General features: G+C 41.1%; 1 protein-coding gene across 2 annotated transcripts in view; it reads right to left on the bottom strand.

The window, feature by feature from the left end:
• ITGBL1 (integrin subunit beta like 1) overlaps positions 1-22,461 on the bottom strand; it is a 314,537-nt gene that overhangs the window by 185,801 nt on the left and 106,275 nt on the right. For both annotated transcript variants that reach the window (XM_060191830.1, XM_060191829.1), the window contains exon 3: positions 6,386-6,532. In XM_060191830.1, the coding sequence (XP_060047813.1) occupies positions 6,386-6,532 (147 nt within the window). The remainder of the gene's footprint in view (positions 1-6,385; positions 6,533-22,461) is intronic.

Here is a 22,461-nt window from a genome sequence, read left to right as displayed (position 1 = left end):
TCATATGAAGGCAATATGAACATTCCTGTGCAAATAAATTGGATGACCTAGATGAAATGAATGAATTTCTAGAATCCGACCATCTGCCAAGCTTAACCCAGGAAGTAGAGAGCTTCAACAGGCTATCTTTGAATCTGTAATGAAGTATCTTCCTAAGAATAAAAGCTCAGGTTTATATGACTTTATCAATGAATTCTACACAAATGTCAGAGAACTAGTACCAATTCTCAAACTCTTTCAGGAAATTGAAGAGGGGGGGGGTCATTCCCAAAGGCATTCATAGTGACTAACATCATTCTGATTCCTATAGCAAGAAAGGAGTAATAGATAAATAGATAGAACTATATCTCTAATGAAGTTAGATGCCAGGATCCTCAACAAAATCTTGACAAATTGAACCCAACAGCCTTATATCTTTATATTTGGGAAACTGAGAGAAAAAACTTAAAATGACAATGTGATGACCTCATTGTCTATGGAAATGGTCTAGAATAAAAGTGGCTAAAGGGCCAGGTGGTAACACACCCAGCAAAGCAGTAGAAAATACATGTTACAATATTCAAGGACCCATGTTCAAGCCCCCTGGTGTCCAGCTACAGAGGGGAAGTTTTACAAGTAGTGAAGCAATGCTTTAAGAGACTCTCTCTCTCCTTCTCTAACTCTCTCTTCCCTCTTGATTTCTGTTTCTATCAAATAAATAAATAAATTTTCAAATGTGACTAATGAAAGATGTCAGTAAACATAACACTCCCCTTAGGCTATGGAGGAAATACTGCAAGACTGTTGTTGAGCGGACTGAAGAAAGTGGAGTATGTAAGGTAGACCAATAGACTGTATAGAGTATTGTGCCCATGATATAATGACAGGGCTATAGACATCTAGGAAATCTATCTCTATCTGATTAAATAGGTTTTACAGTCTTGTGAATTTTTTCATATTTGATTTCTTATCCTCTTCCTCTATTTCCTTCTCCCTTCCTTCCCCTCCTCTTCTTACCTTTGTGTGTGTGTGTGTGTGTGTGTGTGTGTGTGTGTGTGTGTGTAGTGCTAAAGATCTCAGGGTTTAATTAATATTTCAACCACAGTCTACACGTTTTCTTCTTTAAAATATTCATGGAGAACTGGGAAAACTTACACATGCATAGACATAAGTGCTATAACTATTGATTCCCCCAATAAAATTAAAAATATACATATGTTACTGTAGTGTTGAAATATAGCTTTGGATCCCCAGACTAGCTCTTACTGGTGATGATACATTATTGTAAAGGTCTTGTGTTAGGTTTGCTAACTGATCAAGCAATCAATTCACTTATCCAAAAAAAGAGAGAACCAAAGAAACAAAATAGAACTAGGTCTTATTACCAAAAGAAGTCTGGAAGGTATGAATTTTTCAAGAAAAAAAAATTGTGGTGTGTGTGTGTGTGTGTGTGTGTATTATGAACTAGAAGTAGAGAAATACTTTTGAGAAGAAAGAAAAGACTAGCTGGTAGAGGTTTTTCTCTACCATTTTTTTCTTGGCCCTGATCCATCCATCCACTCATTGTCTTGGGTGTTAACTTGCCAGAGCTCTGAAATAAAGGCCTCTTAAGAGTGTACAGCATAGGCCCTCCCAACAAGTGGCACTTTGGTATATGGACTATGTCAAAATAAAGTCAATTTAGGTTTTCATCTACAGACATTTTATGAGACTTTAACTATAGTGAGATGAAAGTCAGGGGGAAGGAAAACAACCTAAGAGTCAAGCTATAAAACATACAGAAATCAGTGGCATTCCTCTATGCAAACACTAAAGTAGCAGAAGAAGAAATCCAGAAATCAATTCCTTTTAGTATAACAACAAAACAATAAATTATCTAGGAATAAACCTAATCAGAGAAGTGAAACATTTGTATGCTGAAAATTATGCATCTCTCACTATTCAAGGAAAGAGAAATAGACACAAAGAAGTAGGAAGATATCCCATGTTCCTGGGTTGGAAGAATTAACATCATCAAAATGAATATGCTGCCCAGAGCCATATACAAATTTAATGCTATCCCCATCGAGATCTCAACCACATTTTTAGGAGAATAAAACAAAAGCTACAAATGTTTATCTGGAACCAGAAAAAGACCTAGAATTGCCAAAACTGTCTTGAGAACAAAGAACAGAACCGGAGTCAACCCACTCCCAGATCTCAAATTGTATTAGAGGGCCGTTGTCATCAAAACTGCTTGGTACTGAAACATGAATAGACACACTGACCAGTGGAATAGAATTGAGAGCCCAGAAGTAAGCCCCCACACCTACGGACTTCAAATCTTTGACAAAGGTGCCCAGACTACTAAATGTTGAAAGGGCAGTCTCTTCAATAAATAGTGTTGAAAAATTAGGTTGAAACATGCATAAGAATGAAAATGAACCACTATATTTCACCAAACACAGAAATAAATTCCAAATGGATCAAGAACTTGCATGTTAGACCAGAAACTATCAGATACTTAGAGGAAAATATTGGCAGAACTCTTTTCCATAAAAAATCTTACAGGCATCTTCAATGAAATGAATCCAATTACAAAGACTAAATAAAAATCCAATTAAAATAAAATAAAAATACAATTACAAAGACTAAATAAAAAATAAACCAATAGGACTACATCAAATTACAAAGCTTCTTCAGAGCAAAAGAAACCACTACCCAAGTAAAGAGACCCCTTACAGAACGGGAGAAGATCTTTATATGCCATACAACAGACAAGAGTTTAATAACCAAAATATATAAAGAGCTCACCAAACTTAGCAACAAGAAAACAAATGATCCCGTCCAAAAATGGGGAGAGGATCTGAACAGAATATTCTCCATAGAAGAGATCCAAAAAATCAATAAAACATATGAAAAAAATGCTCTAAGTCATTGATTGTCAGAGATGTGCAAATAAAGACAACAATGAGATACCACTTCATTCCTGTGAGAATGTCATACATCAGAAAAGGTAGCAGCAACAATGCTAGAGAGATTCTGGGGACAAAGGAACCCTCTTGCACTGCTGGTTGGAATGCAAATTGGTCCAACCTCTGTGGAGAACAGTCTGAAGAACTCTCAGAAGGCTAGAAATGGACCTACCCTATGACTGTGCAATTCCTCTCCTGGGGATATATCCTAAGAACCCAACACACTCATCCAAAAAGATTTGTGTATACCTATGTTCATAGCAGCACAATTTTTAATAGGGAAAACCTAGAAGCAACCCAGGTGAACAACAACAGATGAGTGGCTGAGAAATTTGAGGTCTATATACACAATGGAACACTACTCAGCTATTAAGAAAAGATGAATTCACCTTCTTTACCCCATCTTGGATGGAGCTTGAAGGAATCATGTTAAGTGAGATAAGTCAGAAGAAAAAGGATGAATATGAGATGATCTTATTCATAGACAGAAGTTGAAAAACAAGAACAGAAGGTAAAGCTCTAAGCAGAACTTGGACTGGAGTTGGTGTACTGCACCAAAGTAAAGACTCTGGGGTGGGTGGGTGGGGGAGGTTCAGGTCCCGGAACATGATGGCGAGGAGGACCTAGTGGGGGCTGTATTGTTAAGTGGCAATGTTATGCCTGCATAAAGTAATGTAGTTCACAGTCAACTGTAAACCATTAATCCCAAAAAAAAAGAAGAAAGAAAGAAATGAATAAATGACTTAATAAAAACAACCTCAGAGAAGTCTCACTTTATGTCATCACAAACATGTGAGTTCCCTCCAGCACTCACCCCACTCTTTAGCTTAAGCAAAAATCCTCACCTCGTGGTGTGGGCAGATAGCATAATGGTTATGCAAAAAGACTCTCATGCCTGAGGCTCCAAAGTCCCAGTTTGATTCCCCAACACTGCCATAAGCCAGAGCTGAGCAGGCACATAATTTGTAATTTGCCATCTGGGAGATTTCCCCTATAGGTGTAATTAAATCTGTGCTTTTTGCCTTTGAGTCTGTCTAATATGAATCAGGTTGCCCCAGCAGCTCAAGGTGATCCCAGAAAGGGAGGGGTCTTTTCTTCTCTGCCCCTACAGAACCCTTCTGAAGGGAATCTACATCTCACAACGCACTGCAGTCAAAGACTGTGGAGAGGAGCCGCTCTGCTTGCAGACGGACGATACCAATGATGTCAGTTTCAGGAGGGAAGATACGATACCAATGATGTCAGTTTCAGGAGGGAAGATATTCCTGTCACCTAAACCTTGCCTTTTACAAGCACATCACTGGCTAGCACCCTATATCTACATGGGAACCACACAGAGATCTTGGAAGAGCTGCACCTGCCAAAACCATGCCTCCGAACTAAGTGACTTAGGGTATCTCACTGAGAGCTAGAGCATTTTAAGTTCACCAAGGGTTGAGAAAAGATGGCTTTGAGCTCCCTTGCCACACAGCAGTGTGTGTGTGTGTGTGTGTGTGTGTGTGTGTGTGTGTGTGTGTGTGTGTGTGTGTGTGTGTATGAATAACATGAATCCTGCGGGTTGAGGTGACAGCATGTTTCCTTTTTTTTAAAATTTATTTTCCCTTTGTTGCCCTTGTTTTATCATTGTTGTGATTATTATTGTCATTGATGACACTGTTGTTGGCTAGGACTGTGGGGCTATGTGTAGCTTGATAGAGCTTAGGGAGAACTCCCCCCATCCCTGGATGGAGGTCTGGGAAAGATACTCCCTTGTAAGTATCCCTTGCCGAGGTGAGCAAACGGGAGAAACCACATCTCTCAAACTTAGCTCTTCCTTTCTTGACTCTCAAGCCCACAGAAACCTCACTGCCCCTCTCCATTAACTGCAGACCACATGGCTGCCTACCTTAATATTCATTTACTCAAAGTTCACCTCACCTTCTGATCACAGAGGAGAACACACCTTATCACACACTCTAACATACACCTCAGACCCGACAAGAGAAATTCCAAACTATATGGCCTTTTGATATCCATCTTCTCTCTGTCTCATCCTACTGGTTTAACCCCTATGCTTCTCTCAAATATCTTTGGATAATTAAGTTGCTTGTGTCATGGAGAATAACTGTCTTGTATCTCATCAATTCCTGTCATACCAGCCCCCTACCATAGGGGCAAGCTGACCTTTAAGAAACCTGTAATTTCTGACATATTTGAAATATGTTCTTTGTTTGGTTTTCTTTTTTTTTCTTTTTTCTTTATTTTATTTTATTTATTTATTCCCTTTTGTTGCCCTTGTTGTTTTATTGTTGTAGTTATTATTGATGTCGTTGTTGTTGGATAGGACAGAGAGAAATGGAGAGAGGAGGGGAAGACAGACAGGGGGAGAGAAATAAAGACACCTGCAGACCTGCTTCACCGCCTGTGAAGGGACCTGCCTGCAGGTGGGGAGCTGGGGGCTCGGACCGGGATCCTGATGCCGGACCTTGAGCTTAGCGCCACCTGCGCTTAACCCACTGTGCTACAGCCCGACTCCCCTTTGTTTGGTTTTCTATTTAAACTCATGACCACCTGCCAATAAACGAGATTTGAGAGCACATCAATTCTCCCCAGTGTCTCTACTTCGTGTTGTCCCTTGAGAGAGCAAGAGAGAGCCGGTCAGATTAGCCTTCCTACTGGTGTCACCCCGCGTGAACACAGACATAGGACAGAAAGAAAAAGAGAGAGAAGGGGAAGACAGAGAGGGGGAGAGAAAGATAGACACCTGCAGACCTGCTTCACCGCCTGTGAAGTGACTCCCCTGCAGGTGCGGAGCCAGGGACTCGAACCACTGCACTACCTCCCTACTCCCAGCATAATATTTCTACAAAACACTTTTATGCCTGAGGCTCTGTGGTCCCAGTTTCAATCTCCAGCACCACCGTAAAGCAGATCTGAACAGTGCTCTGGTCTTCCTCTCTGTTGTTCTCTTTCTCTCTCACACACATACACATTAAAATAAATAAAAATGACAAAGCCACTAATCCCTCATAAAATAAGCAAAAATAAATAAACAAAATAAACCCTTTAAAGAGAACTAAAAGATTAGGTGCTAGATGGCATCAAGGGAAATTCAAAGTGCCTTGGTTTACTACCAAGAATAATTAACTCAGTTGATACACATCTTTTTTGAAAAAGCCTGAACCTAGCATTCAAAAAATCTGGCTCACACGTGTATATCAGATGCTGCCCTGGTTTCATTTCAGTGAGCAAACCTGCTTGGAGAAGGCTTCAGGAACAGCTGGAGAATACCAGGCCTGCCAATCTCAGCAAGATGACATTTCCCTCTATTGATTTACCTGAGTTTCATTTCTAAAATATATACTCAAGATCCATCCCACTCAGGCTCAGCTATTCTCAACGCCCACCTATTTCCATTAAAAACCCCACACGGGAGGCTTTCAGGGAATAATGTCAGAGGAGAGACTACTTACCTGCATTCGAGCAGATGACATCCTGTGAATTCTTGCACATCTGGCTGCTCTTTTTCTTGGGCAGATCACAGTGAGTCGGGTACTGGCAGGCATCTCCTGACCACCCTGGGTCACACTTGCACTTTCCACAGTCACAGGTCCCATGGCCTGAGGATCGAAGAGCATCCAGTGAGGCTCAGATTGCTTTCTAAAACAAGTCATTACAGGGGCCAGGTGGTGGTGAACCTGGCTGAGCGCACGGAGCACAGTGCACAAGGTCCCGGGTTCCAGCCCCTGGTCTCCACCTGCAGGGGAAAGTTTCAAGAGTGGTGAAGCAGGACTGCAGGTGTCTCTCTGTCTCTCTCCCTCTCTGTCTCCCCCTTCCTTTCAATTTCTGGCTGTTTCTATCAAATGCATAAAGATAATGTTAAGGAGGCTGGGAGGCAGAGCAACCAGTTAAACACACATAGTATTAAGTGCAATGACCTGCTTTCAAGTCCCTAGATTCCTGCCTGCAGGAGGGAAATTTCTCAAGTGGGGAAGCAGCTCTGCAAATGCCCTCTTTCTCTCTCTCCTCCTCTATCTACCTCTTCTCTCTTAATTTCTCTCTTTTCTATCCAATAAAATGGAAAATTAAAAAAAAAAATAAAGGAAAATAAAAATGACCACTGGGAGCACAGGATTCTGGATTTATAGCCCCAGAACTAAGCCCCAGAGATAAAGGAGGCAAAAAAACTGATATATTTTTAAAATATTTATTTATTCCCTTTGGTTGCCCTTGTTGTTTTTATTGTTGTAGTTGTTGTTATTGATGTCATTGTTATTGGATAGGACACAGAGAAATGGAGAGAGGAGGGGAAGACAGAGGGGAGAGAGAAAGACAGACGCCTTCAGATCTGCTTCACCACCTGTGAAGCGACCCCCTGCAGGTGGGGAGCCAGGGGCTCGAACTGGGATCCTTATGCCAGTCTTTGCACTTTGCACCACCTGCACTTAACCTGCTGCACTACTGCCCAACTCCCAGGAAGATGATTTTTTAAAAAAATAAATGAAATAAATCATTCCTGTGACCACAAGTCTTAAAGGTGATCATCTTTCTGGGGCCCTATTTGGGGAGTCCTGAGATTCCCAAACAGGCATGATGGGCCTAGACCTCAAATAAATCCCTGTCTCCATTGTTACCGGTCATCTCTGTCAGGAACAACAAAATAGTTCCCTTTGTGGGCCCCCATAGGACCTTGCCCTTAACTTGGATCAACAATATTAGAGAAAGTTCCTTCCTCTGAAGGGAGGCTAGACAACATACTTTATGCTACACCTGAGGAAGATGGGTCCTGATATTGGGGCAGCTTAGAACATTCCTACTCATCACCACAGAATGTGAGCTCAGATCTACAGGGATGCGGAGGTTACATGGGTTCCTAAGCTGAATATGGGCCACAGGTCACATAAAATCGATGGGGTTCACAGTCAACTGCTGGGAAATTGTACAGATGCAGTCACAGCCACCATGTTGTCCCCTCAGGTTATTGCCAGTTCCCAGGAGAGTTAGAAGATAGTCTCAGAGTGCCTGTTCTGCCATGTAGTCCCCTCAGATTATTGCCAGTTCCCATGAGAGTTAATACAATATTCTCAGAGTACCTTTCCCAACCAATCCTGTCCCAACTCGTCACTCCTGGTTTTTGCCCTATAAAGCCTTCCTGCTTCTGTCTCTCTCTCTCTCTCTCTTGCCCGCTTTTCACCTCAGATGCAGGGAAGGGTGCTGTGCATAGCAGAGGGTGGCCATTTTTGCTAGCTCCATGTGGCCCGAACTGCTGCGCTCTCACCCAACTCTGAGGTGCCCGCGCAAATAAAGAATTAATAAAGAATTGTGTTCCCTCTCTGATCCGGATCTCCTCTCTCTCCTCTGAGTCGCAGCCTGACAGTCAACAATATTTATACACCTTTCCCATAACTGGGAGCTACTCTCTTCCCTGATCCAGCTTTCTAGTCCTTTGTCCAGCCATGACATCATCTCCCCAGACAATAACTTGGATCCACCTGCATATCACATTTCATGTGCAGGGGAAAACATGTATAACTACAGGCCCTTTGGAATATAACTAAAATATGCCTACTAGCTATCTACAAAACAGAGATTCCCCTCCCCACACACAACTCTTCATCTGCACTATTCCAGCCTCTAGGTTCATGATTAGTAAACAATTTGTTTGGCTTTATATGTTAACTCTCTTTTCAGCTACCAGGTTCCAGATGCTAGCATAATGCCAACCAGACTTCCCTGGACAGACAACCCCACCAATGTGTCCTGGAGCTCCAATTCTCCAGAGCCCCACCCCATTAGGGAAAGAGAAAGGCAGGCTGGGAGTATGGATCAACCTGTCAGTGCCCATATTCAGTGGAGAAGCAATTACAAAAGCCAGACCTTCCACCTTCTGCATCCCACAATGACCTTTGGTCCATACTCCCAGAGAGTTAAAGAACAGGAAACGTATCAAGGGATGGGATGGGATATGGAGTTCTGGTGGTGGGAATTGTGTGGAGTTGTACCCTCCTATCCTATGGTTCTGTCAGTTTCTTCTTTTTTCATTTTTTTTCCTCCAGGGTTATTGCTGGGGCTCAGTGCCTGCAATAGGAATCCACTGCTTCTGTAGGCCACCTGTTGTGCTTGCTCCAGTTGTTATTGTTGTCATAGCTACTGTTGCTGTTGGATAGGACAGAGAGAAATGGAGAGAGGAGGGGTAGACAGAGAGGAGGATAGAGGGACAGACACCTACAGACCTGCTTCACTACTTACGAAGCAACCTCCTGCAGGTGGGGCACTGGGGGCTCAAACTGGGATCCCCACGCCAGCCCTTGCACTCTGCGCCTCTGTGCTACTACTGTCCAACTCCCCAGTGTTTTCTTTTTAGAAATAAAATTAAATAAAATTTAAAATAAATAAATTAAATGCTACAACTGAAAAAAAGAAAGATAATTTTAAAAAATAAATGAAACAAAGCATTCCTGTGACAACAAGTCTTAAGGGTGATCATACTTCTGGGACCTAACACTCTAGTGCTCCTGACCAGTCTGGCTGTAAACTGACTGAAAGAGGGATCTGAAGCAGTTGTTTCGAAAAAGACTGATCAGCAGACTTACAAAAGACAAAACTAGATAAAGACTGGGTGTGTCTATTATCTTCACCTAAGTCAAAATCAACAGGTGGTCCTCATAACATATCCCTAAAATATGGTACAAACTTGAGCATCTCAAATAGTACCAATATGAGATGTCTTCTGGATCCTATACCCATGGTTCTAAAACCCTCTTCCACATTTTGGGGAAAGCCACTCAAAACTTTTATTCAGAGAAGTGACCCTTCCCGGTTCATGGTCTCTACAAAGATCCTTTTAGATCTAGCACTACCTGCCTGAGTTAGGGAGTTGGAAGGCAGCGCAGCGGGTTAAGCGCATGTGGCACAAGGACCGGCATAAGTATGCCGGTTTGAGCCCTCGGCTCCCCACCTGCAGGGGAGTCGCTTCACAAGCGGTGAAGCAGGTCTGCAGGTGTCTATCTTTCTCTCCCCCTCTGTCTTCCCCTCCTCTCTCCACTTCTCTCTGTCCTGTCCAACAACGACAACATCAATAACAACAACAATAAAAACAACAAGGGCAACAAAAGGAAAAATAAATAAATATTATAAAAAATTTTTAAAAATCTACTACCTGCTTGAGTTAGTCTCTTGAAGCTTGGTGTTCATACCACTCTCTCTTGTTTCTACAAACTGAATCTTATGCTTGTCATGTATGTTAAACTTGTACGTCATGTAAGCATCATATTATAAGTATATGTGATTGACCTCAGCCATAAATGATACTTGTCCATCCAGTTGGATATTAGCACTTTTGAGATCTGAGTTTCAAATTACACTTGTTTCAAATTGTTTTGTAATAAGTTCACTTACATCGCAGTGCACGATGTATTATACTATAATAGCTGGCATTATAAAGCATAGGAATTTAGCTTCAATAATTTGCTTTAATAAATCATTCTAAAAACATTAATTCATAGAGTCACTAGGATAGTGAATAAACCAAAAGTCTACAAAAATCACAAGATATATTAGTGCTAAAAAAAGATACAACTAACACCTGAAATTTTTTTCTCTCTTTTTGTTTTGTATTTGTGATTATAGTGGGTTACAAGACTATAGGACTATCAAGTCTAGCTCCAGACCACACCCACCACCAGAGTTCTGTGTCCCCACCCACCTACCTCCCAGAGATAACCACCATAATTCTCACAAGTTTTAGAAATGGTTTGCTTGCTTCTATTTTATTTGTTTATTTTTTCTACTTTGCAAGTTCATGTGTATCAGTTCTCTAGATTCCACAGATGAGTGAAGCCAGCCAGTCGTTGTCTTTTATCTCTTTACTTATTTGGCCTGAATATGTAAGAGACAAAAATCCAGTAAAGATTACTTTCACTTAACTATATTTTTTAAAATTTATTCATGAGAAATATAGGAAGGAGAGAGAGAGACAGAGACAGAGAAAGACAGAGAGAGAGAACCAGACATCACTCTGGTACATGTGCTGCCGGGATCGAACTCAGGACCTCATACTTGAGAGTCCAGTGCCTTAGCCACTGTGCCACCTCCCGGACCACCACTTAACTACATTTTAAAGCACATGAAAATTCAAATTCAAGGTAGAGATTTTACATGAAACTCTACTAAACTCAACACTGGCCTTATAGTTATTTAAGTTTGGCCTGTAGTGAAATGTTATGGATATTAACTAACTACTACTTTAGGATAAGACTGATATGATGTGGTTGAGGAGGTGTGACACAGTGGATAAAGCTTTGGACTCTCAAGCATGAGGTCCTGAGTTCAATCCCTGGCAGCACATTTACCAGAGTGATGTCTGATTCTTTTTCTCTCTCCTCCTATCCCTCTAATAAATAAATACTTAAAAAAAAAAACAGACTGATGTGACAGGTGTGTACTTAAGAAATACTTTACTTAAAGTGTATACATTAAGAAATACTTTATTTCTTAAGGAGTACATTTGATTCAAGAATTAAAAGGATAAGCATCATTGTGTATCTCCACTTCCATAAAAAGTACTTGACTCCTTATACTCTCAACACTGGCCTGTGTTTGTAGTTGTGATCATTTATTTTACTAAGTCTTTCTTACCAAAGCCTAGTGATGCTTTGGATCACACAGTAGGGTGCTCTAACTTCAAAGCCCATAGGATGCCTGACTCTTATCATCAAGGAACTTAACACATTTCAAAGTTGAGACTGATGTGCAAGCGAACATCTTAACCCAGAAACCTTTCCTGGATTGTGTGTTCAATTAAGCAATGAATATCGTTCAGAACCTAGAGAAACAAGACTTCTTGGATTCCCTTAATCTTTTATTTGCTTTTGGAAGTTGAGCAGAGTGTGAGTGGACAGAATATCCATATATGGATCAAAAATAATAAGACTATGATTTATTTATAGATGGTGATGGAGTGGTATCACTGATCTGGTGTCAACACTCACTTAGTGTGGCAGCCAGTGTCCACATGAGATGAGATCTAGATGGCCAGATGGAACTAGAGGGTCAGAGGAGGCCCAGTTGGGCATGTCTGTCAGAACCTGCATGAGGCTAGACATAACTTTCTAGCTTCTCTTTATCTGACTTGGCTCATATCAGTATTTGGACTTCTGCTTCATTTTTTTTTCAAATTAATTATTCTATTTTTACAAAGTCTCACATGGATCCTGTTTAAAATTCATTTTACCCAGTGTGTTATTCTGTCAAACTGACTGTGTCACTTTGTATTCCTGTCTGGTCTCACCTGAAATTGTCACTCTCAGTCAATTTGATAACATTTACAAGCATAAGTGATCGTTCCTGCCAACCATTCAGTCTAATTATAAAGAATCTATGCTGAATTCTTAAAGTGACTAGGTCCTCTCTGGGAAGTGAAGTATTTTTAGAGATTTATTCCTTTATTAATGATAGAGAAAAAAGGAGGGGGGGCAGGGCGGTGAATCACCATGTTAAATGCACATAGTACTAAGCACAAGGACTAGTGCTAACATCTGGGTTCGAGGATCTGAGTTCAAGCTCCCTGACTTCCCACCTGCAGGGTAGATGCTTCATAAGCTGCAAAGATCTGTATCTCTCTCTCTCTCTCTCTCTCTCTCTCTATATATATATATATATATATATATATATATATATATCTGTCTATCTATCTCTCTCCCTCTCTATCACTCCCTCCTCTCTCAATTTCTCTCTGTCCTATTCAATAAAATGGAAAAAAAATGGCCGCCAGCAGCAGAGGATTTGTAGTGCTGACACTGAGCCCCAGTGATAACCTTAGAGGAGAAGAAGGTGGAGAAGGAGGAGGAAGAGGAAGAGAGAAAGAGAGAAAGATAGGAAGGAAGGAAGGAAGGAAGGAAGGAAGGAAGGAAGGAAGGAAGGAAGGAAGGAAGGAAGGAAGGAAAAGGGAGAAAGAGAACCAGAGCACTACTCTGGCACAGGTGATTCTGGGGATGGAACTCAAGACCTCATACTGGATAGCCCAGTACCTTATACAATCTGCCACCTTCCAGGCCATACATGAAATATTCTGATAGATCCAATGACTCTAGCATTAGTCTACTAGGTTGAGTCACATGAGAACATTAATTTTGTAAACTGAAAACCAACTACTTTTTATTGTATGACCCATCACAACAAAAAGGCTCTGTAACGGCAAAGTCAGAAGAGAATTAGAAGGGTGCATGGTGCCAACACTCTTCTGAACTTATAATTAAAGAATGCCCAGTGCTTCTTTTGCATTGCACAGGACCTCTTGGGCTTCAGCTGAAGGCCTCCATAACAGAGAGATGAGTAATAGTGGGAGTCAGATATTATAGATTATTTAAAGGAAATTAAATTACAGGGATTAAATAAAAATATGCAGAGAATGAGGAGCTCCCATCCATCCCAAACTGAACCAATGAGGCATCAGTAGGAATATTCCAGGCTGATCACAGCCCTAAATTGGCCCACAGGTACTCATTTTCAAGAGCTTCTGCCATAAAAGATTGTATAGTTTCAAAAAACAGGAGAGAGGGAGTCGGGCTGTAGCGCAGCGGGTTAAGCGCAGGTGGCGCAAAGCACAAGGACTGGCATAAGGATCCCGGTTCGAACCCCGGCTCCCCACCTGCAGGGGAGTCGCTTCACAGGCGGTGAAGCAGGTCTGCAGGTGTCTATCTTTCTCTCCTCCTCTCTGTCTTCCCCATCTCTCTCCATTTCTCTCTGTCCTATCCAACAACGACAACAACAATAATAACTACAACAATAAAACAACAAGGGCAACAAAAGGGAATAAATAAATAAAATAAATATTTAAAAAAAAAACAAAAAAAAAAAAACAGGAGAGAGTTCTGCCTTAATTTTCTTTCTCTGTCGTGTGATCGAGATCATCACACTAAAATGCCTCAGCTATTCTGTCATGAAAAAGCGATTTAACTTCATTTGGGCAAGAATATACATGTTTCATTTTACTCAAGGGGCTCCTCTTCCTCATAACTTGCACGAATGTCCTAGATCCAGACCCTGTGTTTCTAGCTAACCCCTTAGCATCGGACTAGAGAGAAAAGTTATCCCCAAGGTAGGAGAGGGTCAGTTGCCAAACTGTATGCCCCACAAAGGCATCTCTGATGTACTTTGACTCTCAAGTTAACGTTTAACTCTAAATATTAACAGGGAATACCTTGCATGAACATATTTAGAGTTGAAAATACACATATTTTTAAGTCAAATAACTTTCAAACGACTGTTCTTTTCTCCACAACTCACAAGCACTTGGCAGACCACAGGGAACTAGGCTGTTCTAGTCTCTTGGTCCATCACAGTGTCACTGAGTGACGTGGCTTCACTGTGTCCCCTGTATCTTCTGTAACACGAATCTACAGCTCTGGAACACAGAAGCCTAGGCACCTGATGGGTAGCCACTGGAGGTGGCCAGCAATGTTGGAGTTTCTCAGCCCCTGACAGCCAAACTCTAACCTCTCTTTCTAGCCTCATGTATTTTTTTAATCCCTTGTGTGGCTGTGTCTTCACATCATCCTCCTAAGCATGCCAGTTAAGTGGGCTGAGAGCCCATTAGGCTCCAGTATGACCTTATCTTAGTCTACCAATCATTACATATTTTTGTTTATTATTGCCACCAGGATTATAATTGGGGCTTGGTGCCTGCACAAGGAATCCACCACTCCTGGTGGCCATTTTTCTTTATTTATTTTATTTTCTTTCTTTCTTTCTTGTTTCATTTTATTGGACATAAAGAGGTTGAGAGAGGAGGGAGGGAACAAGGGAGAGAGAAAGAGAGAGAGAGAAATAGAGAGAGAGAGAGAGAGAGAGAGAGATCCACAGGCCTTATTAAATGCTTGTAAAGTTTTGCCTCACAGGTGGGGCCAGGGACTTGAACCCAGGTTCTTATGCATGGTAATGTGCAATTAAGTGGGTGTGCCACTGCCCAGACCTCAATAATTACATCTTCTAAGACTGTTTCAAAGTGGTACATTCACTGGTACCAGGTGTTAGAATGTATACATGTAGGAAGGGCATAATGCAACCCAGTATAATTATAAATAATATACCCTGACTATTCTCCTTTCTAATTCCAGTTCATGTGAAGATGGTGATCCCCCTGCTTAAATGTGAAAATAAATTGACAAGGATTGGCAGCAATTCCGCTCCTTGTCCAAAAGCTTACCATATACTGAGAAGGGCTGAGAAGCACTGCAGACACTCAGACATAGTCCACATCCAGTTCTTTTAGTTAATCCCCTCCATGGACCTCTAACAACATTTGTTAAGCTCAAACCCCACTTCAACTTGAAGACCAGTAGGCCTACTTGCCACAGACCAGGGGGAAAGTCATGGCAGGATCTGCAATAACTCGAGCATCTTCAAGGTAGAAGTCCTAGAACCTAGATCCCTTAGTCAAGAACAGAGGTGGCAGACCCAAAGCCCCTGTGTGGCTATATACCCCTTGATTTACTAATACTCCCCCATTTGGGAATGAAGGCTGAGGAGGATCACAATCGAACTCCTCAACCATGAAGTCCTGAAGGCATTTCCCTTGAATAGGTGGAAGGGTGGATCTTGTCCAGGGCTCCATGAATTCCCAGCCAGGAAAGCACTCACCAGTCCTGGCCTGATAGAATATTCTATCTGGTTCCTTTTAAACAAACAACTCAATTTCTATGTCTACAGAACACAGTCACAAAATGAAGAGTCCAACATGCTTGACAGGAAGCCTGTTACCCTTCAGATAGGTCCCCAAAGAGTTAAGAGGTAGTAAACACACAAACCAAGAAGGTCAGAGAAATAACAAAACAACTTTTCACCACAGTGATAAAGAAGAAAAGGTAAAAGAAGAAAGGGTTAAAAAAAAAAAAAAAGGTAAAATCCTTTTTGCTACCAGAATTGCTTGTAGAGTACTAAATCTCTCAAGAGAAAGTAAAGGGGACCAGGCAGTGGTGGATCTAGTAGACCACAAGGAACTGGGTTCAAGCCCCTGGTCCCCACCTGTGGAGGGGAGGCTTTGCAAGTGGTGAAGTGGTGCTTTCTCTCCCACTCTACCTCCTCATCCCCTTTTCAATTTCTCTGTTTCTATCCAAAAATAAATAAAATCGTTAAAGAGAAGATGAACCATACAGTTTGGCAAAACCCAGTAGTTGTGTCTCCTATCTAGGTAAGAATGCAATGAAATAAAAACAAAAAACAAACAAACAAAAAAAAACATGGCTGGCTTTCTCTAACTCTTCCCAGTGAAGAACATCTTGAACTTCACTGATAAAGGCAGGTCACCTCAACCAGACAAACTAAAGGGAGTGCTTTGACTCTCCCAGCAATGGAGCAGTACCCCATTACTGCAGGATCCCCTGTGCCTAGCTAATACAAAGGTTCACATCCACTCCAGCTAGTGAAGATCTCCACAAAATGCATTAGTGCACAAGGAAAGACAAAGTAATGATTTGTGTCTTCAAATTAAAGTAAGGGTTCTCAACTGACAAAAAATACGTTTGACCTGTAGTGAAGGTTCTCTAAAACTCAACTAGTCACTTGCATGAAAGAGAAATGCACTTTTTGGATAAGTATCAAATAATAAAGATAAAGGAGATAGAATTGAGCTGTTTCTTCTAAATTCACTGACTTAAAAAAACAGCAAGCAACACTGCTCAGTTCTGACTTCTAGTCAGTAGTGCCAGGGATTGAACCTGGGACCTCAGAGCCTCAGGAATGAAATTCTTTAGCATATTAGAAGCCAGGCAAAGGCAAAGACTAGTAAAGTCATGGACCCTCTGGAATTTAACTAAAAATAGCTTTTTCCAAAACAGAGACCCCAAATCTTCATCTGCAATATTCTTGCCTTTAGGTTCATGATTAGTCAACAATTTGTTCTGCATTCTATCTTAACTTTTTTTCAACTGCCAGGTTCCAGATGCTACCATGATGCCAAACTGACTTCCCTGGGCAGATGACCCCAGATTCCTGAAGCCCTGCCTCCCCAGAGCCCTGCCCCACTAAGAAAAGAGAGAGAGACTGGGAGTATGGATCAACCTGTCAGTGTTCATCTTCAGCAGAGAAGCAATTACAGAAGCCAGACCTGCTACCTTCTGTACCCCATAATGATCCTGGGTCCATTCTCCCAGTGGAGTAAAGAATAGGAGAGCTTCTAATGGAGATACAGAACTCTGGTGGTGGGAAATACAGAACTCTGGTGGTGGGAAATGTATAAAAATTTACCCCTCTTATCCTATGGTCTTGTCAATATTTCCATTTTATAAATAAAAAATTTTAAAAATTTTTTAGCTTAGCCTCTATGCTATCTCCCTGAAGTTCACTGAAAAATTTTATAGAAGTAAACTATCAAAACTAAAGGGCTTGTTAAATTGGCTGTATATCTTTTTCTTTTAAGATCTTATTTAATTATTAATGAGAAAGATATGAGGAGAGAGAAAGAACCAAATATCATTCTGGTACATGTGCTGCTGGGGATTGCACTCAGGACCTCGTGCTTGAGAGTATCATGCGTTGTCCTCTGTGCCACCTCCCAGACCACTAGCTGTACATCTTGACATGACTTCTGACCCTCTTGAAGCTTCAAAAAGTAGGAATAGATCTCAATCAACAGGGAGATGATAGAAAGACAGACAGATCATGATGTAGGGAATCAGTGGATAATATATGTGATAAACACCTATTAGCTTTAGCTAATATTTATCTGAGACTCAAAAAATGATCAAACTGATAAGGGGATTCATTGCTCATGGAGCTCTAAAAATATATCTGAAAATATAGTTCTGCAAACATCTAAATCAACTATAGCTTTAGGCCAGACAGGTCAAGACCTATTGACCTTGTAAGTATTTAAAAGACAAAGAGGTTCAGATACCACTAAAAGGGTTCAAAGCATAGTGAAGTCAAGTATATTAATATACAGACTAAACCCTCCAACTATCCTGGCTAAAAAAAAATAACTGTTGATATTTCAACTCTCTCTAAGACTATAAGAAACCCCTTGCACTCTCTTTAAGACCCACATTTCTCCTAGTCCTGGTACCTCTAGAATATTCCCATACTTCTTGAAATTCCTTCTTTATGATTCCTTACACTCATACCAACTTTATCGACTTCAACCAAATTGCTACTGGTGCTGCCATCTCACATAATGCTGCTATTGAAATCCTACTGTGGACTGTAACCAGAGATAGGAGCCTGAGAACTCAACCTCGCAACTCTTCAAATATGGTGAGACCTTTCCTAACACCTAGGACTACCTACATCCAAGTTAAATGGCACGTCATTTAACTAAGTAACAGCTACCAGATTAGGCTAGGGTTTAGGGTACTGGATACAGGTGCACACGTATCCTTAAACAAGGGGAAATCATATAACACAAAGTCAAAGTGCTCAATGATGGTTGAAGTGCCTAAAGAAGGCATCATAAATTCTGTAATTGACTGGCTTTAGACCAAATTAGCAGGACAGCCTAGCAGAAAGGCTCAAAGAAGACATATCTCCAAAACTTAACTTTGGTTGGCCTCAGTAAATGATGCTAAACACCTAAACAACTGAGAGAAAATCTAAGATAATCAGATGAAGAAAGGACTACAAAAGTTGGATAGAGACAGACAAGATATTGGCCCACTTAATAATGGCCTGTTTGATCAGTATCACACCATCTGATCATCTGGGGCCCTAGTGAAGGAATTCTTGGATTCCCATACACATATGATGGGTCTTGATGCCTAAAGGGTCCCTCTCTCCACTACCACTGGTCGCTTCCATAAGGAACAGCATTTTGTAGGAATAGCTTCCATAAGGAATAGCGTTTTGTCCTCTCAGGACCTTGTCCTCACCATAAAGCAATGATGATAGGGAGAGCCCCAGTCTCTGAAAGGAGGCTGGGAGTATCCTGCCCTGCCCCTTAAAAGGACTTGGTCCTGAAATGGGTGCAGCCTGCAGTGTTCCTCAGATGTGACCATGAGCTATAAGCTCAGATCAGTAGGTACACAGAGGTTACACAGGCACTGATGCTAAATATAAATAAGTATTTACTTATGGGCTCTGGAGCAGGTGGATGGAGGTAAATAGTTAATTTTAGCCACATATTTTTTTTATAAGAATGGGAGCTACTCCCTGCCCTAATCCAACTTTCTAGCCCTTTTCTCTACTCTGACACCATTCTCTCAGACAATACTCTCATTCAACCTCAGGCTAGCTACCAAACTCAAGCAAAACTACTATAGTTGTATGCCCCCAGGAACACGCCTAAAATGGTGCTCCTAGCTTTCTTCTACCCTACAATCCCTCATTTCATCTGCTCTGGTCCTACTTTTAGGTTCCTGTTCATTAACCATTTTGTCTCAATTTAGGACGTGTTACCTTCCATACACCAAGTTATAGATGCTACCATGACTCCACCCTGACTTCTCTGAGCAGACAACCTCACCAGTGTGTCCTGGACCCTCAAATCTCCAGAATTCTGGACCACTAGGGAAAAATAGAAACAGGCTGGGGGTATGACCTGTCAATGCCATGCTCAGTGGAGAAGCAGCTACAGAAGCCAGAACTCCTACCTTCTGCTCCCCATAAACAGCTTTGATCCATACTCCCAGCGGGGGAATAAGTGATAGGATGAAGATAAGAGGACTCTGCACTCCAGCTCCATCAGCACCCAGAGAGAGAGAGAGAAGGGAAAAGAGAGAGACACATGAACATAGCTATGATGTCATGAGTGGCTTAGAGGGGAAGGGAGGATTGAATTAGAAAAGAAGGGGTAACTATGTATAAATGTGAATAGATAGCTGTAGAGAAGATGGTTGGCCCATGTCTAAAACTTTAGGGGAACTGTGATGGATTGCCGTGGGGAGAGTGAGGATTCAGAATTCTGGTGGTGGGAATGTTGTAGATTCAAACCCCTGTTGACATGTAATTCTGTAAAATAAAAATTTTTTAAAAAGATATGTGAAAAATACACAGTGGAATATTGTTCAGCCAGGAGAAATAAGAAAATCTTGCCATTTGTGGCAACACTGGCAAAACTCAAGGACATTGTGCTAAGTGAAATAAATTCAACAGGACTTGCTATCTTAAAATACTGTATGGTCTTACATGCAGAATCTATACTACAAAGAAGCAAGGCCAATTCATTAGAATTTTTGTTTTTAAAAAGGGGGATCAGCGCTCAGGAGATAGTATAGTAGTTCTACCAAAAAAGTCTCATGCCTGAGGCTCTGAGGTCCCAGCGTCAATTCCCAGCACCACCATAAGCCAGAGCTGAGCAGGGTTCTGGTACCTCTCTCTGTGTGTGTATCTTTCTCTATATCTCTTTCTCATTAAAATATTGACAAGACCATAGGATAAGAGGGGTAAAATTGTACACATTTCCCACCACCAGAGTTCTGTATCTCATCGTCTCCATTAGAAGCTCTCCTATTCTTTACTCCACTGGGAGAATGGACCCAGGATCATTATGGGGTACAGAAGGTAGCAGGTCTGGCTTCTGTAATTGCTTCTCTGCTGAAGATGGACACTGACAGGTTGATCCATACTCCCAGCCTCTCTCTCTTTTCTTAGTGGGGCAGGGCTCTGGGGAGGCAGGGCTTCAGGAATCTGGGGTCATCTGCCCAGGGAAGTCAGTTTGGCATCATGGTAGCATCTGGAACCTGGCAGTTGAAAAAAAGTTAAGATAGAATGCAGAACAAATTGTTGACTAATCATGAACCTAAAGGCAAGAATATTGCAGATGAAGATTTGGGGTCTCTGTTTTGGAAAAAGCTATTTTTAGTTAAATTCCAGAGGGTCCATGACTTTACTAGTCTTTGCCTTTGCCTGGCTTCTAATATGCTAAAGAATTTCATTCCTGAGGCTCTGAGGTCCCAGGTTCAATCCCTGGCACTACTGACTAGAAGTCAGAACTGAGCAGTGTTGCTTGCTGTTTTTTTAAGTCAGTGAATTTAGAAGAAACAGCTCAATTCTATCTCCTTTATCTTTATTATTTGATACTTATCCAAAAAGTGCATTTCTCTTTCATGCAAATGACTAGTTGAGTTTTAGAGAACCTTCACTACAGGTCAAACGTATTTTTTGTCAGTTGAGAACTCTTACTTTAATTTGAAGACACAAATCATTACTTTCTGTCCTATCAACAATAACAACAGCAATAAAAAACAACAATAATAACTACACAACAATGAAAAAGAACAAGGGCAACAAACAGGAAAATAAATAAATAAATAAATAAAAAAGAAATGCAATCCCATGAACAAATGTGTGAAGATACAGTTACCAACTCATAAAAGGAAGACAGTACCTGTGGATTAAACAAACAAACAAACAACAACAACAAAAATACTTAAAAGGCCCTACATATTTTCTTTGACAAGTCATAAGCATGCCTGGGATTCAACATCTACCATTTCTGTTCCATTGACATATAAACCACTTTTAAAAAACTTTATTTATTTATTTTCCCTTTTGTTGCCCTGGTTGTTTTTCATTGTTGTTGTAGTTATTATTGTTATTGTTATTGATGTCATCATTGTTAGATAGGACAGAGAGAAGGGGAAGACAGAGAGGGGGAGAGAAAAACAGACACCTGCAGACCTGCTTCATCACTTGTGAAGGGACTCCCCTGAAGGTGGGGAGCTGGGGGCTCGAACTGGGATTCCTTATCAGCCCTCGCATTTCGTGTCAAGCTCGCTTAACTCATTGTGCTACCACCCGACTCCCCTTGGACAATATTTTTATCCAACTCCATGTGAGGTATCAAACTTAAGCAAAAAAACCCATAGTCATGGGTTCCTAGGAACATGCCTACAATGGACTTCCTAGTTTCCTTCCACTCTAAGATCCCTAATGTCATCTGCTCTGTTCCTACTTTGTGGCTCATATTCATTAATCATTTTGTCCATTTATTTATTTATTTATTTATTTACTTATTTATTGCCTCCAGGGTTATTGCTGGGGCTCAGTGCCTGCACAACGAATCCACTGCTCCTGGAGGCCATCTTTCCCCCTTTTTGTTGCCCTTGATGTTTCATCATTGTTTTGGTTATTGTTGTTGATGTTGTTGTTGTTGGATAGGACAGAGAGAAATGGAGAGGGGAGGGGAAGACAGAGAGGGGGAGAGAAAGACAGACACTCGCAGACCTGCTTCACCGCCTCTGAAGCGACTCCCCTGCAGGTGGGAAGCTGGGGCTCCAACAAGGATTCTTATGCAGGTCCTTGTGCTTTGAGCCATCTGCTCTTAACCTGCTGCACTACTGCCCTATTCCCTTATATCACTTCTGTTTTATAAACAGAAATCATCCTTTATGGAGAGAGCAATTGTTTCCATGACATATAAAGATTAACTTCAAGTAAATCCACAAATACACACAAATGTGATAGTTTCCTTTAGTTAGTCACCACTTACAGCAATCATTTCAGCAGACGGCTATGTTGTCCTGAGATTTGGAGGGATATACAAGATCTGAATCAATTTCACAGGAGTTCAGTGATTTAAAATAACATCTTTTTTATATTTATGAAGGCCAGAAAAGAA

Source organism: Erinaceus europaeus, chromosome 5 (genome assembly GCF_950295315.1).
Source record: "Erinaceus europaeus chromosome 5, mEriEur2.1, whole genome shotgun sequence".
In the NCBI taxonomy this organism is placed as follows: Eukaryota; Metazoa; Chordata; class Mammalia; order Eulipotyphla; family Erinaceidae; genus Erinaceus; species Erinaceus europaeus.
Note: the sequence above shows the minus strand (reverse complement) of the source record. Positions and strands in the feature narration are given on the sequence as shown.